At 48.7% G+C, this 25,053-nt stretch overlaps 1 protein-coding gene across 4 annotated transcripts; it reads left to right on the top strand.

Annotated features, from left to right (window-relative positions):
• The first annotated feature begins 1,375 nt into the window (after nucleotides 1-1,375).
• On the top strand, nucleotides 1,376-24,985 carry ZNF16 (zinc finger protein 16). 4 transcript variants are annotated; one of them, XM_044780845.2, is made up of 3 exons: nucleotides 1,376-1,532; nucleotides 4,104-4,308; nucleotides 15,440-24,985. In XM_044780845.2, exons 2-3 carry the CDS (start codon nucleotides 4,113-4,115, stop codon nucleotides 17,203-17,205), a joined length of 1,962 nt encoding a protein of 653 aa, XP_044636780.2. In that variant the 5' UTR covers nucleotides 1,376-1,532; nucleotides 4,104-4,112; the 3' UTR covers nucleotides 17,206-24,985. The 4 variants fall into 4 exon arrangements, with proteins under 4 accessions (XP_044636780.2, XP_070338041.1, XP_070338040.1 ...); XM_070481939.1 differs by having other exon boundaries at nucleotides 1,378-1,532; nucleotides 4,104-4,202; XM_044780846.2 differs by lacking the exon at nucleotides 1,376-1,532 and adding an exon at nucleotides 1,571-1,678.
• The last annotated feature ends 68 nt before the right edge of the window (nucleotides 24,986-25,053 follow it).

The raw sequence follows: 25,053 nt of genomic DNA, 5'->3' as shown, positions 1-25,053 counted from the left end.
GCCATTGAGTGTGGTGCCACTTTTATCATCTATTAAATTTCCATCTGTACAAAAGTCTGTCACTGAGCTCTTCACTGTGCTGTTTTGCTGTTTGTCAATTCTGTGCCAATACTGATAGCACACCCTCTCCTTCCCTTTTTAGGTTGATTTGGCTATTCACTGATGTTTCTTTTTCTATACACATTTTGAGTTTCCTCCTAAAAATTCAAGTAGAAGTTTGATTGGATTGCAGTAAATCTGTAGGTTAAATTGGGGGAAATTTTACATCCTTGAAATACTAAATTGTCCCATCCAAGAGCAAGAAATCTCTCTCCATTGATAGATCATCTTCTGTGTCCTTTACTAGAGTTTTCAAAGTGTTCTCTCTTTGGCCTAGAGTGCTCTTTGTTAATTCCCAGTGTTTTATAGTTTTTCTTGCTGTTGTGGAGGACATTTCATTTTTTGTTACATTATCTGATATGTTATTGCTGGTGCACAGAGATGTATTGTTCCTTTTTCTAGCTTCTTAAGATAAATGCTTTTGTCTTTTTTTTTTTTTTTTTTTTTTTTTTGGAAGATTGGCCCTGAGCTAACATCCGTGCCCATTTTCCTCTACTTTCTATGTGGGATGCCTACCACAGCATGGCTTGCCAAGCGGTGCCATGTCCGTCCCCCGGATCCTAACCAGCAAACCCTGGGCCGCTGAAGCAGAATGTGTGCACTTAACCGCTGCACTACTGGGCTGGCCCCTGCTTTTGTCTTCTTTAATAATGAAAATGTATTTAAGGTGATATACTTATATATTTTTCTCTAAAAAACATTCAGGGAATATTATATATTTTACAGTGAGTTTCATAGGTGTGAGAATGAGATGTTTTCTTTTCATTGCTTTGTAAATAGTCTGTAATTTTCCAGCTAATATCATTTTTGATTCAAAGGTTATGTAGACACTGTCTCGTAAATTCCAACAGTTAATGTGTTTTTGGTCAACTTTTTATCATGTATTTCTAATTTTGATAGTTTTATCCGCCTGTAAAATACAGAATATTTGTATTCTCTATGTCTAAGTGTATAATGAATTTTTGTAAATGTCCCACGAAATTCCTATTCAAGGAATTTTGGCTTTTCCATCTGTGTGTCGAATCACTTGCTGACGGCGGGATTCCTTTCTTCTACATATATCTCCATGTGCTTATCAATCTACAGCCTGTTCGACTCTAGGTACCCGGTATCCAGGCCCCACGACAGCGGCATATCTGGTTCTCCCCCCATTTCTAACAGGTCATCTTCCGCAGCTAGTTGTCATCTCGTTAGTTGCATGGATACACTCGACCCCAGGCCTCCCACCGCCTAGAGCGGCTACGCTGGCCGGGGCGGGGCGTGCCCGCGTTCCGGAAGTCGGGGCGGGACTTCCGGGGTCCGCCTCGGGGCCTTGCGGCTTCGGGGCTGCAGCTGGTGCGCCCTTCGCAGAGCGACCCCCGGAGTAGGGGCCTTCGCGCAGGCCGGGCTCCAGGTTGCCGACCCCGCGCCCGCGGGACTCCGCTGCCGCCGCGGTGGGTTCCGGGCCCGCGGTCCAGGCTCGGACGGGCGGGGGTCGCGGGGGCTGCGGAGGGGCGCGGGGGCGGCCGAGCCGGCGCTGGCCGGGGGCTGGTGGCGGGCCTGCGCGCGAGGCCGCTGCGGAGCGCGGGGCGGGTGTGCGGTGAGTGGTGTCCCGGCGCGAGGGGCGGCGCTGGAGGGGCCGCGGGCGTTCGGCGCTCACGCGGGAGCGGCCCGAGCCGGGCGAGACGTGGGGCTGCCGTTCAGGGCCGGGCGTCCCGCCCGGAGGGCCCGGCGGTGGCGGACTCGGGACGGGGGAGTCCGTTCTCCCCCGTGGAGCGGGCCCGCGAGGGCCGGGCCGTCCTGCGGTCCTTCCAGTCGTCTCTGTTCGGCGCCGGGTTGAGCCCTCAGCCGGGAGAGTCCGGTGCCTTGAGTTCTTGCACCGAAGTGCATGTTTCCTCGCTGACCGTCCTTCGCTCCTGGAGGCCCAGTCCTTGCACGGGTCTCTGCGTCTCAGAGTCACAGCAGCTCATGCGGTTAGATGGGGGCCACCAGGACAGTCCAGGCCCGTCCCCTTCGCTCCCTCTGCACAGTCTGTGCTGCTGTGTGGTGGAGCGTGACCACAGGTCCGGGGATTCGGTGTGGACGTGGTGGGGAAGGGCATTCTGTCTGTCACAGGTTGGTGTCAGTCCCCGAGCCAGAGCCGACGTGTACTGAGGTGAAAAAACAGGATGTAAAGCGAACATAGTTGGGTACAGTTTATAATAAAAAAATAAAGAAATATATATAGGTGTGTATATATATATATACATATATATATATATATATTTTTTTTTTTTGCTTGTGTAGGCTTAGAATAATCTGGAAGGGTGAATTAGAAGTTGGGAAGGGGAGCTGAGTGGCCGGCAGGGAGGTGTTTCGCCATAAGTCCTTTTTTACCTTTTGGATTTTGAGCCATCTTACTGCATCTGTTCAGTGACAGTGATAATGATTTCAGGAATTTTAAAATAAAATTAACTAAATAAGTATTGCCTATGATAGAGTCTTCCCTCTGGAGAGGGATACTGAAGGTCCCCCATGGCTGCGGCACCTGCTCAGTTCTGCTGCCGCACAGAGGGACGCCTTAAGTCGGTGCTCTGCCTGCCCTGCGCCGTCCCTCTGGGCACCAGGGCCAGGTCAGTCTCCCTGAGATGTTCGGTCAGTTCTGTCTCCTGCTAGCGAAGTGTGGCCAGCGCCTCCCATTCATCAGGCAGCCTTGGCCTCTCATAGTCTTTCCTGCCATGCCCCTGCCCCTGAGCTCTGCCCACACCTCTATCCCATTTCCCCTCTACCTTCTCCCACCTTTCTAACCAGACTTGTCCTAAGCCCCCTTCTCTGGGCCTGGTCTAAATGCCCCCACCTGCCCCAGGGCTCTGCCCCTTGACTGCTGCCTCTGCCCAGAGCTCTTGCCCACCTTACTGATGTATTTGCTATGACCTGTCTCCTCGCTAAGGTCCCTGAGGAGGATGGTCACTGCTGTGCCCTCACACCATCCCCAAAACAGACCCTGGTGTGTGGTGGGTGTTTGGGAAACACAAAATGCATGTCCAAGAGGAGAAATCCAGTCCTTAGATTGGAAGGCAGTGTCCACAATGGGCTTCTGACAAAATTTCCTGCCTCATCTTCTCTACCCCTAAAGGGTAGAGGGGTCAGTGGTAGCTGTCAATGGTGCAGTGTGAATAAGGGGCCAAGGGGTGCCACCACACTCCTGGGTGGGCCGCTGGACAGGGCATGGTGCATTTGTACAGAGCGAAGGCAGTGGGAGTGGTGGGGGGAATCAGTAACTCCGTCCATGTGGGGGACCCAACTTGTGTCCGGGTGGAAATGCCCTGTTTCCTGCTCAGGGAGCAGTTAGGACTGGAGATGAGCCCAGGTTTGGCAGTTTTCACAGGATAAGGGATGTTGATGCCTCAGGACTGGACAAATTAACCAAGGAAGTTGGTATAGATGCAAAAGTGAACCGTGGGGCACCAGCACGAAGAGGGAGGTGAGGAGGAGCCTGGGAGGGAGCTGCTGGTGCAATGGGAGGACAGCCCAAGAGAGTGGAGACAGGGACAGCCTCTGTGGGTGCCGTCAGGAGGGCACAACCCAGACAGACCTGACCACTGGAATGACTAACTGCACATCTGCCGCACATGCTGCCCAGCTTCTGAAACTGCTGCCCCTGCTGTGTGGGAGGCTGGTGGTCCACCCTCAGGGTGTTGTGTCAGGAACGAGGGTGCAGGCTTTGTGGGGGCTGCTCTTCTATCATGGCAGGCCTTGGCCCTTCCAGGAGGTGCCCACAGGGCACTGTGTGCTCATCTTGCCCTGGGTCAGCATCTTACCTATTCCTATCTGTGGCCCTGGCTCGGGAGTCTGTGTCCCCATGGCTGGCTCCCCCTCCCCCTGGGTCCAGGATCAGGGAATGTGGCATTGGTCCCTGACACCCAGCGCCACACCGTACTCAGGTCTGGGCTACAGGGTGGAGGAAGAGACCCCTGCCTGGTGGGAGGATGGGCCCCTGGAGCTAGCCCCTCTGCACACTCACCTACGTCCTTGCTGGTCTCCAGGTCCCAGCCATGCCCAGCCTCAGAGCTCGCCCCGAAGAGACAGAAATGGAGCCCTCGGTTCCTGGACCATCCCCTTGGACCCCCACAGCCCAGGCCTGTGTGAGTGATGCTCCCAGTGTGAGCCACCCTGGATCTGCCTTCCGTGGTCCCCTCTGCTGTGGCAACACTGAGCCAAGAACCACCTCCCGTCACCATCAGCAGCCAGGTATTGGGAGCAAGTTCCTCACTGGTGCCTTCCCTCTGGGGGACCTCGTCCACCCCCAGGAGGTGTCTCTGTCATCATTAGGGGTGGGGTGCCTTGTGGACTTAAGAGGCCAAGACTGGAGGTCAGCGAGGAAGTTACCTGGCCCCTGGCACCCTAAGCAGGACACTAGTTTCCCCCCTGGCATAGAGGGGTCGTCATGATGGTCGTCAGCTGTGCCTTGTTTAGCCCAACCACCAGGCTGGTGGTGGTCCTATGACCTCAGAGTTCTGCCATAATCCAGGCCTTGGTTCTGTTCCCTCCTGGCTGCACTCACACTGCCCAGCTGCTCCCATCCCCTTCAGAAGCCTATCAGAGGGTCCTCCCTGAAGGCTTTCTGGCTCACCTCTTGTGGACCCTCAGCAGTGATTAGGATGGATACTCAGCATTAAGCTTTCCTTACTGACACTTGACAGTGGCTGTTTTACAAGAGGACACTATTAACTACATGGCACCTGTAATTACAGCCAGGACATCTGGGCGGTGCCTCTGTAGCATCCTGTGACATCCTGGTCAGACCCTGTGTGGCCAGGAAAGGTTGGCCTAAGGGCAGAGATGGTGCAGTTCAGTCCTGGGTGTGCTGGAGGAAGGCAGTGGATAGAGAGTGAGAGACCCCAGAAAGTGGCCCTGAGAGACAGACCTGCTGACTGTCTTGGGCAGAGGCAGAATGTCAACCAGATGGCCAAAGGGATGCCAGGCAGAGAATGGGAGGGAGGCCAGGACCTTGCTCCAGAAAAACACCAGGTTGATGGTACCTCATATTTAAAAAGCCATTGCAGAGCAAATTAGTAGAGTAGGCAGTTCCGAACACTCGTTCCTCCACATAAACATAAAAATACAAGCAGAAACTGTCAGGACCAACTTTGTCAGAAATCTGAAAGTCAGGTTTACAGCAACTAAGAGAATGCTGAATCAAGAAAAAGGCTACTTATGGGGCCAGCCCAGTGGCATAGTAGTTAAGTTCGCGTGCCCTGCTTTAGTAGCCTGGGGTTCACGGGTTCAGATCCTGGGCACAGACCTAAGCACCGCCCATCCAGCTGTGATGTGGCAGCGTCCCATATACAAAATGGAGGAGGATGGGCACCAATGTTGGCTCAGGGCCAGTCTTCCTCACCAGAGAGAAAGAAAAAGGCAACTTAAAAATGGCAGGAGAGCTTTGTGGTGTTTTTACTTGTTCATGCCCCAAACACTCCCTGGCTCAGTAGCAGTCTTAAAGTGAGCAGCCTGCATTCCCAGTGTGGGACCCTGGTTCTACTGGGAACAGAGCAGACCTTATTCAGAAATTATTTTGTTTGTTCTAACGTGTGTAGGATTAGATTAAGGTTTGATGCAAAGTGCTCATCTCTGTTTTGCCCAACTCAGAACTTACTCAAGGCAGAAAAGCAGTGGGCTCAAACAACATTGTAAGGTGAACTAAAACCCCACAGCCACTGGCAACATCACCTAACAGTACAGTTAACCATGTCAAGCCTAGGAGGGAAAGCTGGGGAGATGAGGGCATTCCAAGACCCCCTCATACATCAGGGAATTTAGGAAAGACAGGATGTGTGCTCACAAAAGACCTATGAAGGTTGTAGCTTCACCTCTGGCTGATCTCCAGGACCTGTGAAGGCAGGAAGCTGAGGCAGAGTCATAAATGATGTTGGAGAGGCGCCCCAGCACAGAGCCAGTCCACAGAGACTGTGAGAGATGATTATTTTTCTTTGAATGTTGGTGTTCAAGGAAATCTCTGTCAAAACACTAGCGGAACACAAGCTAGAGAAACAGAGACCTCAGTGACCACACAGGACAAGGAATGCAGTCCTTGCAAAAACAGTTTGGAAAGTCACTAAATGAACAGACAACTGTAGCCTTCAACACTCAAGAACAGAAAACCCTGGAGGAGGGAGAGAGTGATTTACAGAGTTACCACAGTATATATTCAGAAGTCTAGCCAAGAACACAAAGACGCAGGAAAATATGGCCAACCCATTCAAAGGAAGAGAAATTATGCCAGTTATTGTCCCTGAAAAAGCATAGCTTCTTGACAGACTTTAAATCAACTGTCTTAAATGTGGTCAAAGAGCTAAAAGGAAACGTAGAGAGAACTCAAGGAAACCAGGAAAACAAAATGAGACTATCAATAGAAGACTTTAAATTTATGTAGTTAGAAGTATATGATTTATATTTATATAACTATAAAAAATATAATTTATGTTATATATAATTATAGAAAGGAACAGAATAGAAATTCTACAGTTGAAAAGTACAATAACTAAAATGAAAAATCCACTAGAGGGCTTCAGCAGCAGATTTGAGCAGGCAGTAGAAAACCAGAGAACTTGAAGATGGGAGAATTGAAATTGTCCACTCTGAGGAGCAGCAAGAAGAAAAGTTGAAGGGTCTGGCCTGGTGGCACAGTGGTTAAATCACACGTTCCACTTCAGCGGCCCAGGGTTCGCCAGTTTGGATCCTGGGTGCGGACATGGCACCGCTCAGGAAGCCGTGCTGTGGTAGGTGTCCCACATATAAAGTAGAGGAAAATGAGCACAGATGTTAGCTCAGGGCCGATCTTCCTCAGCAAAAAAAGAGGAGGATTGGCAGCAGATGTTAGCTCAGGGCTAATGTTAAAAACAAAAATGTTGAAGAAAAATGAACAGCCTAACCGACCTGTGGGATACCATCAAGCAAACCAATATATGCATTAGGAGAGTCCAAGAAGGAGGAAAGAGAGAGAAAGGAGCAGAAAGAATATTTAAAGAAATAATGGCCAAAACATCTCAAGTTTGATGAAAGACATTAAATCTACACATCCAGAAAGCTCGACAAACTCCAACTGGGATAGATTCAGAGATCCACATCAAGACTCACTATAATCAAATTGTTGAAAACAAAAACAGAGAAGCACCCATCTCATATAAGGGATCCTCAATAAGATTAACAGCCAGTTTCTCATCAGGACCCATGGAGGTCAGAAGGTAATGGGATGACATATTTAAAGTGCTGAGAGAAAACAACCTCAACCAAGAGTTCTTTATCTGGTAACATTATCCTCCAAAATGAAGGAGAAATTAAGACATTCCCAGATAAACAGAAGCTGAGGATATTTGTTACCAATAGACCTGCCCTACAAAACATGCTAAAGGGAATCCTACAGGTTAAGATGAAAGGACACTAGACAGGGGGGCTGGCCCCGTGGCCGAGTGGTTAAGTTCGCGCACTCCGCCGCAGGCGGCCCAGTGTTTCATTGGTTCGAGTCCTGGGCGCGGACATGGCACTGCTCATCAGACCACGCTGAGGCAGCGTCCCACATGCCACAACTGGAAGGACCCACAACGAAGAATATACAACTATGTACTGGGGAGCTTTGGGGAGAAAAAGGAAAAATAAAATCTTAAAAAAAAAAAAAAAAAAAAAGGACACTAGACAGGGACTCAAAGCCATACAAAGAAATAAAGATCTCCAGTACAGGTAACTAGCAAGGGAAATATAAAAGCTGGTATTACTGTGTTTTTGGTTTATAATTCCACTTCTTATTTCCTACATGATGTAAAAGACAAATGCATAAAAATAATTATAAATCTATGTTATTGAACACACAACATATAAAGATGCATTTGTGACAACAGCACAAAGGGAGGAACAGAGCTGTATAGAAGCAGAGTTTTGTATGCTGTTGTAACTGAGTTGGTATCAATTCAAACTTGATGGTTTTATTTTGGGGATCTAATTACAGCATGGTGACTGTAGTTAACAATACTGTATTATATACTTGAAAACTGCTAAGAGAGTAGATCTTAAAAATCCTTACCACAAAAAAAAAGTACCTATGTAGGTGATAGATGTTAATTAATGTTACGGTGATAATCATTTTCCATATAATCATATATCCAATCGTCACATTGTACACCTTAAACTTACACAGTATTATATGTCAGCTGTATTTCAGTAAAGCTAGAGAGGGAAAAACAGCTGGGGAAACAAACTAGATTGTTTTAGGATGTTAAGATGTTAATTGTAATCCCCACGATACCACTAAGAAAGTGTCTTAAACTATACAGAACAGGAAGAAAGAAGAAAATCACAATGGTACACTGCACAAAATAAACTGAACCCAAAGGAAGACAGCAATAGAGGAAATGAGGGATAAAGAGGTAAAAGGTCAAAACGAACAGCGAATGGCAGAAGTGAGTCCTCCCTTACTGGTGGTTACGTCACATGTAAATGCCTTAAACTGTCCAGTCAAAGGCAGATATTACAGAATGGGCGAACAGGCATGACTCAGCTGTGTGCTGTGTACAGAAGGCTTGCTTTAGATGCAAAGACACACATAAGTTTAAAGTGAAAAAAGATATGCCTGCAAATAGTACCAAAAGAGAGCTGGGGTGACTTCGCAAATGTCAGACAAAATAAACTAAGTCAAAAACTGTTACAAGAGAAAGAAGGACACTGTATATTGATAAGAAGATTGAAAACATTTAAAGTCTCATCTCCAACCAATAACAGCAGGAAAATTGGAAAATTCACAAATATGTAGGAATAAAAACAACACACTCTCAGCCAAAGAATCAAACAAGAAATGCCAAGGGAAATTAGAAAATACCTACAGACAAATGAGAACAAAAGCACAAAATACCAGTAAAACTTACGGGATGCAGGGAAGGCAGTGCCAAAGGGGAAATTTATAGCCATAAAAGCCTACATAAAAAAGGAAGATTGATCAGTACTGAACTTTACATCTTAAAGAACTACAAAAAAGAAGAGCAAACTAAACCCAAGGCTATCAGGAGGAAGGAAATAAATGTTAGAGCAGAGATAAATGAAGTAAAATAGAAAAACAGTAAAGGATCAATGTTGATTTTTTGAAAAGATCAATGAAATTGACAAACCTTTGACAAAGAAAAAAGACAACAAAAATCAGAAATTAAAATGGGGACATTACTACCAACCTTACAGAAGTGAAGAGGAATATGAGAGAATACTGTTAACAGTTGTACACCAACAAATTAGATAACATAGATGAAAGAGAGAAATTCCTAAAAAACACAAATTAGGGGCCAGCCCTGTGGCCAAGTGGTTAAGTCTGCATCCTCCGCTACAGTGACCCAGGGTTTCACCAGTTCGGATTCTGGGCATGGACATGGCACTGCTCACTGAGCCATGCTGGGGTGGCGTCCCACATGTTACAACTAGAAGAACCCACAACAAAAAATACACAACTATTACTGGGGGGCTTTGGGAAGAAAAAGGAAAAATAAGATCCTTTTTAAAAAACCACGGAAATTAACAGGATCAGCCCCGTGGCTGAGTGGTTAAGTTCACATGCTCTGCTTCGGCGGCCAGGGTTTCACCAGTTGAGATCCTGGGCACAGACATGACACCACTCATCAAGCCATGCTGAGGTGTCTCTCACATAGCACAACCAGAAGGGACCTACAGCTGGAATATACAACTATGTAGTGGGTGGGTTTGGGGAAAAGAAGAAGAAAAAACAGATTGGCAGCAGATGTTAGATGCCAATCTTAAAAAAACACACAAATTACCAAAAGTGACTAAAGAATAGGCAGGAACTCTGAACAGACCTGTGGCAATTAAAGATTGAATCAGTAATAAAAACCCTCTTAACAAAGAAAAGCCCAGGACCAAATGGCTTCACTGGTAAATTCTACCAAACATTTAAGGGAGAATTAATACCAATTTTTCTCAAACCCTTATAAAATTTAGAAGAGCAAGGAAAGCCAAATAAAGACATCACAAGAAAAGAAAGTTACATATCAAGATCTTTTATGGCTATGGATGTAACACCGTCAACAAAATACAAGCAAACAGAATCCAGCAGCATATTAAAAGTATTTTACACCATGACTACATGGGTAATAACCCTGGAATACAAGAGTGGCTCAGCATAAGAAAATCCGTCAGTGTCATTTACCATGTTAATAGAATGAAGAGAACAAACCACAATCTGGATGCAGAAAAAGTATTTGACAAAATCAAACACCGTTTCATGATAAAAAAAAAAATACTCAGAAAACTCATAATACAAAGGAATCTCCTCAATATGATAAAGGGCATTCATGAGAAACCCACAACCAGCATCATACACAATGGTGAAAGATTTAAAGCTTTTCCCCTAAGATCAGGAAAATATGCCTGCTTTCACCACTGCTATTCAACATTGTACTGGAAATTCTAACCTGAGCAGTCAGGCAAGAGAAAGAAAGACAAGACATTTAAATTGGGAAGAAAGAAGTAACACTATCTTTGTTTGCATAAGACATGATCCCATATATAGAAAATCCCAAGGAATCTGTTAAAAGGCTACTAGAGCTAATAAATGAATTCAGCAAAATTTCAGGGTATGGGTCAACACACAAAATCACATGTGTTTCTATACAGCAGCAATGAGTAGTCCAAAAAGGAAATTAAGAAAATCAATTCTTTTATAATAGCATCAAAAAGGAAAAAAACCCTACAAATAAATTTAACCAAGGAGGTGAAAGATTTGTTTGCTGAGAACTACAAAGCATTGCCAAGAGAAATTAAAGAATACCTAAAGAATTGGGAAGACATCACATGTCCACGAGTTGGACTGCATAGTGCTGTGATGTCAGTGCTGTCTAGAGCAATCTCCAGATTTGATACAATCCCTATCAAAACACCAACAGGCTTTTTTACAGAAGCAGGAAAGTTGATCCTCAAATTCATATGGAATTACAAGGGGCCCCAGGTAGCGAAAACAAGCTTGAAAAAGAACAAAGCTGGAGGACTCATACTCCCCAGTTTCAAAACTTACTACAAACCTGCAGTAATCAAAACAATTTGGTACTGACGTAAGGATAGACATGCAGATCAGTGGCATAGAATTCAGAGTCTAGAAGTAAACCCATACATCTGTGCCCAATGGATTTTCAACAAGGCTGCCAAGACCATTCATTGCAGAAAGATAAGTCTCTTCAACAAACGGTGCTGAGACAAGTGAATATCCACATGCAAAAGAATGAACTTGTACCCCTACCTCACACATAGATAAAACTTAACTCAAAATGGTCCAACAACCTAAATATAATAACTAAAGTTGTAAAACTCTTAGAAGAAAACAGGTGAATTTTCATAACCTTGCGTTTGGCAGTGAATTCTTAGATACAATACCAAAAGCATGAGCAAAAAGAAGAAGATAGGTAAATTGGACTTCATCAAAATTTAAAACTTCTGGGCATCAAAGGACATTATCAAGAAAGTGAGAAGACATCCTACAGAATGGAAGGAAATCTTTGCAAATTGCGTATCTAGTAAGGGTGTAGTACCCAGAATATATAAATAATTCTAACAACAACAAGAGACAAACAACCCAATTTAAAAATGGGCAAAGTACTTGAATAAACATTTTTCCAAAGAAAATACACAAATGGTCAACAAGCAAATGAAAAGATGCTCAAATTCATTAGTCATTTGAGAAATGCAAGTCAAAACCACAATGAGATTACCACTTCCTGTACCCTAGAATGATTATAAGTAACAAGTGTTTTGAAGGGTGTGAAGAAATTGGAACCCTAGTACACTGCTGGTGGGAGTGTAAAATGATGCAGCCACTGTGGAACACAATTTGGCAGTTCCTCTAAAGTTTAAACAGCATTACCGTATGACCCAGCACTTCCACTGCTAGATATGTACCAAAGAATTGAAGACAGGTGCTCCAGCAAGTACATGTGTATCATGTTCACAGCAGCACTATTCACAATAGCTAAAAGGTGCAGACAGCCCAGATGTTCACCAGTAGATGAATGGATAAACAAAATGTGGTATATCCATGCACTGGAATATTGTCCAGCCATAAAAAGGAATGAAGCACTGATAGATGCTGCAATGCAGACAAACCTTCAAAAACGTTAGGCTAAGTGAAAGAATCCAGGCACAAAAAGTCACATGATATGATTGCATCCATGAGATGTCAGGAGGAGATATCCAGAGAGGCAAAATGCAGATTGATGGTTGCCAGGAGCTGAGGTGGGGAGGCATGGAGATAACTGTGATGGGAAAGAGGCATTGCTCTGGAGTGCCGGGAGTGTTTGGGAACTAGATAGAGGTGGTGATTACACGGCACTGTAAATGTACTAAATGCCACTGAATTGTTTGGTTTTTTGTTTGGTTGGTTTTTTTCTGAGGAAGATTCGCCCTGAGCTAACATCTGTGCAGTCTTCCTCTTTTTGCATGTGAGCCACTGCCACAGCATGGCTACTGGCGAGTGGTGTAGGTCCACACCAGGAACCAAACCCAGACCACCAAGGCGAACCCTGCCGAACTTAACCACTAGGCCACCGGGGCTCGCCCTGAATTGTTTATTTAAAACAGTTAATTTTATGTTTGTGAATTTCACCTCAATAAATTATTACGTAAAATGAAACAAAAGCTGCTGTGTGAGAGATGGAAGATTAGTGGAGCCCCCACCTGAATGTGCAGGGGCACCTGGGGGTCTGTAAGGCAGGTGGCTCAGTGAGGCACTGGGGGGTGCAGTTGCTGCTGTGCCACTGGCAGCATCCTGTGACCACAGGCACACGTGGCATTCGCCCAAGCTTGGCTTTCACTTGGGTACTTATCTAAAGTTGTTTTTCACAAACCTGGAAGCTACTCATCATGAAGGTCTTCAGTGAGCATTCTTCTTGGTTGATGCTGTAGGTTTAGTGTGTCCTAGAAGGGCTCAGAGTCCTCATTCTTTTGTCCAGTTGGTGTCAGTTGTGGGGTCAGCAAGGACAGTGCAAGCAACTGTGTTTGCCTTCAAATCTTTTGCTTTGCCTTTAAACCCAAATTTTACTGGATTTTTTGTTTTTTTAGATTTTCTTAAGGAAAACCATATTTCTGGTTTTGTATTTCTTTTCAAAAGAGGAACTTTCATTATTTCTTCCAAGAGTTCTTATGTTGCAGAGAATTACATCAGATTTAACAAATCCAAAGTGACTTCACCTTCCTCACCCACAGGACTCACTTTCCTTTCCTGTCTAAATAAAAGACTTCTAGGCCGACAGTGGCTCAGGCCCCAGGACTGTTTCCATTGCCGCCACCTGTGCCACACAAGTGACTGTCTCAGTCAGGGCTCAGCAGACTATGGCTGCAGGCCACATCCAGCTGGCCAGTGGTTTTTTATGAGCTGTGAGCAAAGACTGGTTTTGAGAGTTTTTAAGGGTTGTTAGAAAGCAGACCATGTGACAGAGAGCATACAGCCACAAAGCCTCAAAAGGGTCCTCTGTGACCCTTTACAGGAAAGCTCTGCTGACTCCTGTGTGTGTCATCCCCTTCTGGTCCTTTCTCCACATGCAGCAAGAAGAGAGGGGGGGCTCCCTGGGTCAGTTGCTGGGGGCAACAGGGGGCATAGTGAGCCCCAGGCCATCCTGTCCAGACCCTTGTTTCCTGCTGCACCCTCCCTTTGTGACTCCTGGGAGCCTAGCAGCATGTGGGCATTTCCTAGACACCCTGAGGCAGGGCTCCCAGCCTGAGGGACTGAGGCTCACTGGAGGACACGGTCAGCCTGTGTGCAGCGTGTGGCAGTGGGCCTGCCTCAGGGTCAGCAGGAAGGTAAAGCACGTCACCCACATAGGAGAGAGGCCTGGCACAGACTCCATGCAGGTGACTGGAATGTGAAGTATCAGCACCAGATGTGTGCACATCTGAGACATGCTGAGCATGTGACCAGCCAGGTCTGCCTTGAGATCACTCTGGTGACTCCAAGGAGAATAGAGGCATCCATATGAGGCAGGAGAAGTTCCAGGCAGTGTTGGCCCAAACTGAGGGGCAGGTCAGAGGGCCATGGGCCCAAGGAGGCTGTGTGGTGGGGGTCTTTCACCCACCCACTGAGCGCTACTGACTGCAGCCAGACGAGTGGCTGCCCAGACCCAGGACACGGAGCCCTGTCAGGGAGCGATGGGGGTTGTACAGGAGATGGCCAGAGGAGGCGCTCCAGTTAGGTATCTGAGCAGAGGCCAGGAGGGAGGGAAGGGGAGCGTGAGAACCATCCAGGGAGGCTGTTCAGCAGGTGGATCCTGAGGTGAGCGTGTCCACCTGCTGAGGGCACAGCGGGAGGAGAGGTGGGTATGAGCTTGGGAGGGCCTGGGAGAGTCTTGAAGTACCTGGTGTCACCGGGCTGTCTGGGCATGAGGGGAAGGTGGGGGACCAGGTAAGCTGCTCAGTGTCCAGGCAGGAAAGGCGGCAGTGGCATGGATAAGGGGTTCAACTTCAATGAGACGGAGACTCAGGATCTTCGCTGAGGTGAGAGATCCAGGAGAGCGAGCGTTTCCTTGTTCCTTCAGGCGGGAAGAGAGAAGGGCGAGGTGCCGAAGCCCTTCTGGTGTGGCGAGGAGGCTTGTGCATGTCTCCACCTTCCCAGAGAGATGCAGCCACTTCAGCATTGTAGCATAGCGTGAAATCGCCCAGCTAACCCAGTCAGGACTCTTAGCGGGTCTTAAGGGGTAATAGTGGCTTTGGCAGGGCAAGGCCTCTGAAGGGGCCCCTGTGGAATGAGACAGACTCTGATGCTTCACACAAGTCCCCAGCACAGCCCTCAGCCCACCACACCTCCAGAACCAGCTCTGCTTTTCTGAAGGGAGGGGGCTCCTTGCACCTGCTGGTGGCGGGCCCACCCCCCACACTGGCAACTCCTCAGGCAAAGTCTGAATGCCGTTAGTTGGCACTAGGAGGACAAATGGAGGCTTGAGAAACTGACACCATGCATTGTGGTCAAGAAAAAGGAGTAGAGCGTTCAACAGTGTAAGGCAAAGTGTGTACTGCTTTCCCTGTGCACATGGGAGGGGTGAGCACCTGGGTGTGGAACACACTCCAGGTAGAGCTGACAGGACTCGCTGATGACCTGCTGCGGGCAAAAGGAAGGCAGCTGAGGGGCACTAGGATTTTGGCCTGAACCAGTATGGAGATTGCTGGTGATTTTCTGAGATGGGGCTGAGGGTCAGTCTTCGTTGCTCGGCAGCCTTATCCTCTCGGAGCTCTCACAGCCCCTCCCTGGCCCCCTCAGGAGATCTGGGACTACCACCCCCAGTAGGTCCCACACCCCTAGACTCACCTGTGTATTATCCTGTTTCCTTCCAAGTGACTTTGTTTGTCATTTCAGATTGGGACACCAGGACTGAAGGCAAGGAATTTCTTCAGAAGGAGGAAGTTTCTGAGAATTTGGAACTACAGGCAGGAATGTCAGAAAACTATACCAGTGATGTTTCCCAGGCACCTGAGCTTGGAGAACTCTGTGACGATGTGTTAGAAAGAGACTGGGGAGTCCCTGATGACGAGACACGGGTGCAGTCCCTCTGCTGGAAGGGGGACTTCACACCAGTGGCCGTGCTTCCTAAGGGCCCTTTAGGAGAGAGTGAGCTGGACTCGGATGATTTTGAGAGAAACTTCAGTCTGAGCCCAAACCCAGTGGCATATCCGGGAGTCCCTGTGGAAGAGAGACTGCCTCCGTACGACCTGTGTGGCCAGAGCTTCCAACACGGCGTGGACCTGTTTAGCTGTGAGGGGCTTCGCACAGCTGAAAGCCCATTCATTTGCAATGAGTGTGGGAAAACCTTCAGCCAGAATTCAGTTCTTAGGAATCATCAGAGGTCTCATGTGCGTGAGAAGCCGTATGAATGCAGTGTATGTGGGAAGGCCTTCAGTGTGCACTCAAACCTCGTGAGGCACCAGGTGAACCATGGTGGAGAGAAGCCTTATGTGTGCAGTGAATGTGGAAAGGCTTTCAGCCAGAGCTCGAGCCTTAAAAAGCACCAGAAGTCCCACGTGAGTGAGAAGCCCTACGAGTGCAGCGAATGTGGGAAGGCCTTCAGGCGGAGCTCAAACCTCATCCAGCATCAGAGAATCCACTCCGGGGAGAAGCCGTACGTGTGCAGTGAATGTGGGAAGGCCTTCAGGCGGAGCTCAAACCTCATTAAACACCACAGGATCCACACAGGCGAGAAGCCTTTTGAGTGCAATGAGTGTGGGAAAGCTTTCAGCCAGAGCTCACACCTGCGGAAGCATCAGCGGGTCCACACTGGAGAGAGACCTTATGAGTGTAACGAGTGCGGCAAACCCTTCAGCCGGGTCTCCAATCTCATTAAGCACCACAGGGTCCACACTGGAGAGAAACCCTATAAGTGCAGTGACTGCGGAAAGGCCTTCAGTCAGAGTTCGAGCCTCATTCAGCACCGGAGAATTCACACTGGAGAAAAGCCTCACGTGTGTAGTGTGTGTGGGAAAGCCTTCAGTTACAGCTCGGTGCTCAGAAAGCACCAGATAATCCACACAGGGGAGAAGCCATATGAGTGTGGCGTCTGCGGGAAGGCCTTCAGCCACAGCTCAGCCCTCATTCAGCATCAGGGCGTCCACACAGGCGACAAGCCCTACGAGTGTCACGAGTGCGGGAAGACGTTCGGTCGCAGCTCCAACCTTATCCTCCACCAGCGAGTTCACACTGGAGAGAAACCCTATGAATGTACTGAATGTGGGAAAACCTTCAGCCAGAGCTCAACTCTCATTCAGCATCAGAGAATCCATAATGGATTGAAGCCCCATGAGTGTAACCAGTGTGGTAAAACCTTCAATCGAAGCTCAAACCTCATCCACCACCAGAAAGTTCACACTGGGGAGAAGCCGTACATGTGTGTTGAATGTGGTAAGGGCTTCAGTCAGAGTTCACACCTTATTCAGCATCAGATAATCCACACTGGTGAGAGGCCCTATAAGTGCAATGAGTGTGGGAAGTCCTTCAGCCAGCGTTCAGTCCTTATCCAGCACCAGAGGATTCACACTGGGGTGAAGCCCTACGACTGCACTGCTTGTGGGAAAGCCTTCAGCCAGCGGTCGAAGTTGGTCAAGCACCAGCTGATCCACACCAGGGAGTGAAACTGAGTGTGCTCTCCCTCCAGCTCACTGGCCGTGTCTCAGCCTCTCCAAGCTCCAAGACCTGAAGCCAGGCCCACCCGCTGCCCTCCACGCCACGTCTCTCCATCCACAAAGCTGGGCCTTCTTTTGAGACGTCCTTTACAGGCTCCCTTCCCTCCTTCCCCCTGCTGTCACTCCTGCCTCATGTGCCCTCTTGTTTCTTCTTTGTTTTGTTTTACATTTTATCATCAGACTGCCATATTTGTTAGGTGGGAAAAGATGATAGAGGCTGCATATTCATGAATAGAGTTTATTACTGTAATCAAACGTAACCAAAAAAGTAAACTGACGTTTGGTTCAGGATAACCACAGTAATTCTGTTGTGTGGTAATTAGACATAAGGAATGAGTTTTTTGTCAGTGGCTGTAATTGATATTCTGTTTACAAAGTCAGGCTGAGAGTTTTCAGGTCTGCTTGCTGTCACCCTCCCCCAGAGGTGGTGTGTACTCATTACCACCAATTCCTCCTCCTTTCCTATTCTTTCTGTAATTGCACACAGGACTCCCCCACTGTTCCCTTTCCTTTGTGTCCATCTGCAGTCTCAGGTCCTGCTTTCTCCTCACAGCTCCACTGTGACTCAGGTCCCCATGGCCCCACTTGGGGCTGCTGCACAATTATGCATTCGGCTGTTTCCCAGCCTCCAGTTCTGTGCCTCACGGTCCCAGCTGTCAGCCCTGCAGAGGCCAGCTCTCTCTGTGCCCGTCTTGTTCTCCCCACAAGCTCCCAGGCTCAGTTTTTTCCCAGGTCCATTCATCACTAGACATTTATGGAGCACTCGCTAGGTGCCAGGACCGCGCCCCCCTTCCCCCCCCCCTCAGTTTCCCAGAGCTGTGCTCCTGCTCCCTGAGCAGGGGCATCTTGGCCCAGAAGCAACATGTCTGCCATGAGGGAAGCCCCTGTATGCCAGCCACCAAGTCCCAACCTGGGGGTGTCATAGGATGGATGGATGGATGGGTGGGTGGAGCATCTCCTGCATTGTTCCAGGAGGAAATAGGCAGATGAGGTCAGGTTTGGTAGTTATGGTGGGAAGGTAAGTGTTTGGCTTCTATGTTTTCAAGGAAGTAGAGGCAAGGCTGTCAGTCACAGATGGGGAAGAAGTGGGAGGTTTGAAGAAAGAAGAAAGTGTGGAAGAGTTGACTCAAGGATGCAAAGGTTGGCCCATCAGCTTGGGCCAAAGGCTGCCTACCCTCATCTCAGAGACCATCCAGAAGAGCCCGTCACCACTCACCTGCAGAGGCACTGCTCGCCACACTCGCACCTCGGGTTTCCGCACCCCTTCCCCTCCACCGCAGCCCCCCTTTGCCAAGGCAGCACCCTAGACAAAAAACTGCCACATCGCAGTTTGGATGACAACCTTGCCTTGTTATCCTCCAGCTCACTTGGTTGGTCTTCTCATCTTGTGGAAAACTCCAAGGTGTTGACCCTCATGCTTTCTCATTGTCAGGTAACCCTCTGGCTTTATTTCTCCTTGTCCAGCCTGGCTCTGAGCATTCCTTCTTTCAGTAAATACTTGTTGAATGCTTGCTATATGCATATAAACAAGACAGACAAAAATGCCTGCCTTCAAGGAGTGTACGTGCCAGTGGGGAGAGAAAATGCCCTAATGGTAGTGATTGCTGTGAAGCAAACTAAGGAGGAGCTGGGGTGTGGCTCAGTTTTAAGTGGGGGCCTCACTGAGATGTCCTCTGAGCAACAACTTGAAGCAAATAATGACCAGTGAGATGGGGGGGGCGGGGGTCAGTGAGAATGGCCGGTTCAGAGGCCCTGAGCAGAAGTGGGCCTGGAACATTGAAGGATCATCAGAGGTCAGGTGGCTAGGAGTAGAGCAAGCAAAAGGAGAAGCAGATGAGGTGAGCGTGATGGCCTTATCGCGAAGGGCCTTGTGGCCATGACCAGGACTTTGGCTTTTATGGTGGGTGAGATGGGGAAGTGTTGGAGGGTTTGATGTGACTTCCATTCAACAAGATCATCTGTGTGGAGAAGACACTGGGGGCAAGCACATGTCTCTCTCTGTCACACCCTTCCTGACTCCTTTCACCCCTTCCCCAGCCTTATTATTTTCCTCAAAAGACCCTTAAGTATTTAAATTCCTGGTTTATATGGTAGAGAAACTGAAAGAGAGATTGGGGAGTGGAGACGGGAAGTGGAGAGGACAGAGAGGGAGAACCCATCACACTCCATGCTGGGACGGGGGTCTGAATACTGCTCCCACCTCCTAAAACGCCCATCCCTCTCTTACCGTGTTCATCCGTGGACTCCCGCCCTCCCTGCCCTGGCTACTACTCGCGTCTCAGGACGGCATTTGTTAAAAGGACTGAAATCGCCCAACAAGTGAGAGCTAGTGCCTACCCCGCCCCGTCTTGTTGCTGCCAATCCCCCAGTTCCTTCGTGTGGTCTGGGGGAGTTCTGGGTACTACAGAGGCAACTGCCATCCCTGATCACCCCGTGCAGGGGCAGGGCCAGCAATGAGCACATCACTAGGCGGCAGGTGGTAAACTCACACACCTACAGACACGTGCCTGTGACAGTGTAACAGCCATGATTCCAAATGGAGCTTCCCCAATTAAATTTTTAAATCAACATCATTTGAGAAAATGCACATTTGGAAAAGGGAAAAAGAGTTATCTCACAAAATTTCACCACTTAACACGTTCTCTAGGGACACCGCTGCAGGGCTGAGTCATGTTCACCAGGCTTTCTGGGGCCATCTGTGCCTGCATGCAGGAGGCTGAGAATCCCAAGCAGGAAGCAATGAGGAGGGAGCACAGCAACTGTCCAGGGATCTACCTCAGACCAACAGTGGAATGGGCAGTCTGAGCCTGAGTTTTGATGTTTGTTGACAGCATTTAGCCTTGCCCCCTACTCGCCCCTTGTGCCGACATAAGGGCACACTGGTAAGAAAGCCTGGGTGCTCCCTCCCTTGATACCAGCAGAAGATTCAAACCACTCTGCTCGAACGTGGGGGGCTCGCCCCAGCCCCACCCCAACCACAATAAACACCCAGGCCAGTCTCCTGTCCTCATGCTCTCAAACCACTTTGAACCCGTCCTACCGGCCTCAGTCATGTAAGGAATAAACCTTTTCATACCCTCATGGTGTGTGTGTGTGGCATCATCAGTCTTGACATCAGAACCTAATTTGGGGTTGGGTCCATCTGCCTCTGTAGGTGAACATGAGAACAGGACTTGGCACTGCGAGCAGACAGTCTAGATGATGGCAGTCATCTAGACTGTCTAGATCAGCCCAGGGAGCCACCTTCTCTTTGGCTCACTTGCCAGCCCTTTGCCTGCAGGCTGGTGTGCACTCAGCCGTGTTGCAAGTGTTGCATTGTTGAGTCCAATGGAGCCTCTGTTACAGATTTAGCTGAACAAAATCAGCAGGTTTGATAATTGGTGTTTTAGAGACAGAAGTATGGGTTTGGGGCCCTCCTTCAAGTGGCCCTGGGTTCTGTGTCTGATCCCAGGCCTATCTGTATGTGAAAACAGAGCTGTGACTGACTCGGCTCAGAGGAGAGACTCCACCCTGTGCAGGAGGTGCATCTTTTGGGGGGAATACACAACACTCATGAGAGCATATTTGGGGGGAGGCATTCGGTGGCATGCTAAGGAAGAAATGTATCAACGTGAGTGCAGTAGAGAGGCCCCCCTGAAGTATATCCAGTGACCCCAAGAAAGGAAGGAAACCTGGATACAGGGTGAGGAAAAAAACAACCAAAACAGAGGTCCACAATTTGACCCGCTGGAAATTCAGAATTTACTAAAAGAACTTATGTGACAAAAAGATGAAAGTCTTTCGCGTCTCTATAACATGGGTTCTGAATTTACATCTGAAGAAATGCACCAGTTGGCAAACCTTCAAGAGTTGATATTGGGTGTCAAATTACAGTTACACCTGGGGATCCCATCACATTTAAACACGGCTCCATAATTATGACAGAATCACTGAATATAAAATAGAGGACAGATGGTATGTGTAGGGTCACTTGCTCAGCAATAGCTGCGAGCCCTTTAAGAGCCACGTGTCCCGGGCAGGAGGCCAATATTCCGGGATTTGTAACAGTTCTGGGCCTGGCCAACCCAGATCAGAACTTACCTCAAGGAACACAGAGACCCTCCCCGTGATCTACGGTTCCTGGGAACACTGGCCTACCAGGGACAGCCCCTCTTGGCAGGCACAGAGTCTTTGTTGCCCGCCTATATAAGCAACCCCTCCCTGTTCACGGCAGCGGCTGCAGGTGCACAACGCCATCCCGCCAGCCTCTCCTAGACAGTCCCCAGAAGTAAGACCCAGTGAACCTTTATGTCTGGAACGCCATCTCTGGGTCTTGTCTTCAGTCTCTCCGCAACCTGACCTGCACTGCTCACGCAGCTGGACGTGCAGCCAGACAGCATGCCTCACCGTAACCATCGGAACTGTTGCCTTGCCTAAACTCCCCATCATCATAGCACTCACTGCCCTAAAGTATTCCATCGTGGGCATGGACGCTCCGACCCAGTAAGCAAGCAACTAAAATTTAATTAAGTCTTTGCCACTTACAAATTAGCTTGACAATATGGGACCCCATGGACCCCGCAGTTAAAATAGTTAATACAGCCCCATGTAAATTAAAACAGGGCATTTAAGGATTGAAACCCACGATACATGACTTATTTAAAGACCACACCCAATATTATTGAAATTACTGACTCCATCCAATCAGCAATTAAGTATTTGGCTATGATAGGGGCCGGCCCGGTTACCAAGTGGTTAACTTCGCGTGCTCCGCTGTGGGGGCCCAGGGATTCGTCAGTTCGAATCCTGGGTGTGGACATGGCACCGCTCATCAAGCCATGCTGCGGCAGCGTCCCATATGCCACAACTAGAAGGACCCACAACTAAAAATACACAACTATATACGGGGTGCTTTGGGGAGAAAAAAGGACAAATAAAATCTTTAAAAAAAAAAGGATTTGGCTATTATAGATTTGGCTAGTTTGTCCCATTCAGTGCCTATTTCAACAGCCTTTCAGCCACTGTTTGCCTTCACCTCTGAAGGGACACAACACTCCTTTTCTAGGATGCTCCCGGGGTACCTCAGCAGCCCTACTGTCACAGGCAGTCTTGGCAGACAAGATCTTAACTGCATCCACCTTCTGCAGGAGCACAGGTGTGACATTACATTGATGACCTCCTCCTCCAAGGAGATTCATTTGACATTCATTCATTCATCATTTATCAGGACACAAAAATACAAAGGAGCTCACAAAGAGGGGATGGCCCACTGCCCCAAATGTCATGCAAGGCCCTGCCACCTCTGTTAAGTTACTGAAAATGACTGGTAAACCAAGAGCCACTCCCTCCCTGATGCTGTCAAGAAACAGCCATTGACCCTCTTAACACCCACAATATCTTTTAGGTGTTTCGGGAGTTCTGGAGGCAACATATTCCTCATTTATAAATTTTGCTTAACCCCATTTATACTGTTACTTGCAAATCGGCCCACCTTAAATGGGGCCTCCTCCAACAAAAGACTAGAATCTGTCCAGATTGCAATACCACAGGCATCCCCAATACTGCCCCCTACCAAGACCCCTCTATCGTAGGGGCTTCAGCGCCCTCCTTTCATGCCCTCTGGAGTCTCGGGACCACCCATGATGGCCGTAAGTCGTCCAAGGGCTTCTGATGCAAGAAACTGCCCTCCTTGCCCCCATATTATGTGTCACTAGAGCTGCAAAATACTGGACCCTCCCGGAATTGGAGGCTCTCACAGTCCCTAAGCCTGTGACCCTCTGTCCTCAGCTGCCCATTCTGCTCTGGGTCATGGAAGCAGCCCCCCACAAGCTCAGCACTGCTGCTAAGGCCGCCTTCGTACAGGATGGGGCCAAACCTGGGTCCTCTGGCATATCCCACCTGCAGGAGGGGTGGCCTCCCCCATCCTCAGTCCCTTGCCAGATGCCAGGGTGCTGGAGGTCAGCCCTCCCTAGACCCCTCAGCTACTTCGGTAGCCCCTTGGAATGAACTAGGTGAACAGCAGTGGGAGTTCATGACTATCTGAACAGCACTGCCAGCCACAAAGGTGTGGAGCTCAGTGGGGAGCTGCTGCTCATTTCTGAACCGGGACATCCTTGAGGGTTGGCACAATTGGCCGAACTTCAGGCAGTTATCTTAACACTGGATGGCCTGGCTAACAAAGGGCCCCATCTGCACATTTTTACACACTCTTGTGTTATTGCCTAAGAGTTGCCCCCTTTGGGGTAAAGAACTCCAGGAATCTCTCTCCTCACAGATGCCCCAAAATACCAACAAAGGTCACTGACGACTCTGTGTATATGAGCCCGAGGCCCCGTCCCCTCTGGAGTTCCAGACTTTACCTACAGTGGCAGAGGCACTCACGTCACTTCTCAGAATACACAATGCCAGGCTCTTGAAGAAGGCATTCAGTGGGGTTTTCACCTCCCTTACCAGCCTCAGGCTGCAGGCTGCAGAGAGTGCCATAAGGTTTATTTAAACAAGCTCTAATTCAGTTAAATGAAACATGGTATGTCTCAGCCATAAAACGTCAGGGTGAATTGTAATGAGTGGTCTGGCCCCATTTTTTGATGTTTGCTGACAGTGTTGAAGCCTCATCTTCCTTTTTCTCCATGCCCACATCTGGACAAGCTGATAAGAAAGCCGAGTGCTCCTTCCTTTGACATCAGCAGGAGAGTCAAACCACATAAGCCCTTGCCTATGCGTGGGAACCCTCCTGCCGGCCCCATCTGCTGACCACAATAAAGACCAGGCCGGCATCCTTTCCTTGCTCTCTCAAGCCATTTCAGACCTGTTTGAGAGGCCTTCACCACTCTGCCCAGAGACCTTCATTATGTAAGTAATACACCTTTTCACACCTTCAAAAAAAAAATAGAAGCCCTCCTTAGCCACACCTTCGACGCTGCTCTGGTTTATGGACATCAACAAATTCCTCTGAATTGTGACTTCTCTGAAAGTTTCCTTCAGCTTCTTGTTTTAACTAAACCGTGGCTGCTTCCTGACCACACAGGTCGCCTGAAGCCCTCTCCCCGCCACCCCCCGCCCCATGCACCACTGGAACTGGAGACTGCAAGGATGTGCTTCCTTGCTCCTTTTTTCCACTTCCAGACACTCCTACCTCCAACCAACAACCCCAATTTCTTTGAGAACAACAAAGAAAGTAGCCCTAACAGCTGGGAGCAGGCCTGGTACCAACCGAGCCAGGATCTTCACATGCTTGGTAGTTCTGCGAGATCTCCTTCACGGACTCTCACAGCCCAGGCCCCACAAGTGGGTCCTGCAACTTGTGGGGTCAGATTGACATGAGGGAAGAAAAAGTCTCCCCCGAGAGGTCCCCGTCCACACAAGGTGAAGCAGAGAAACTCTGGAGCGCAGTGTGTGGGGAGTGGGGCCAAGATCCCCGGCAATACTGGAGCCTCCGTGGACCGGGAGGGAATTCCAGGGTCTGAGAGGAGAACAAGGCCCTGATGGCTGAGGCCACACGTGGCAGCTGTGGCAGCAGCAGAATCTCAGCTGGACCACTCACCTGGGGCTTGGCAGGCAAGGGCCGACAGTCCTCACTGGGCCTCCCTGGAATTAACACAAAGGCCTGGGGGCCCCCGTGTGGCTTGTTCTACATGAGGGTCTTCTGTATCCATGGGCCAGGCTCTGGGTTTTTCCCAACATCAGAACATCTACTGGTGAGACCACTCCCATGTGGAAATTTGATGTAAGAAAAAGGTGGCATCCCAAATCTGTGGGGAAAGGATAAACTCACAATATGTAGTATTGGGATAACCAGACAGCCCTATGGAAAAAAGA

Source organism: Equus asinus, chromosome 12 (assembly GCF_041296235.1).
Source record: "Equus asinus isolate D_3611 breed Donkey chromosome 12, EquAss-T2T_v2, whole genome shotgun sequence".
Taxonomy (NCBI): Eukaryota; Metazoa; Chordata; class Mammalia; order Perissodactyla; family Equidae; genus Equus; species Equus asinus.
Note: the sequence above shows the minus strand (reverse complement) of the source record. Positions and strands in the feature narration are given on the sequence as shown.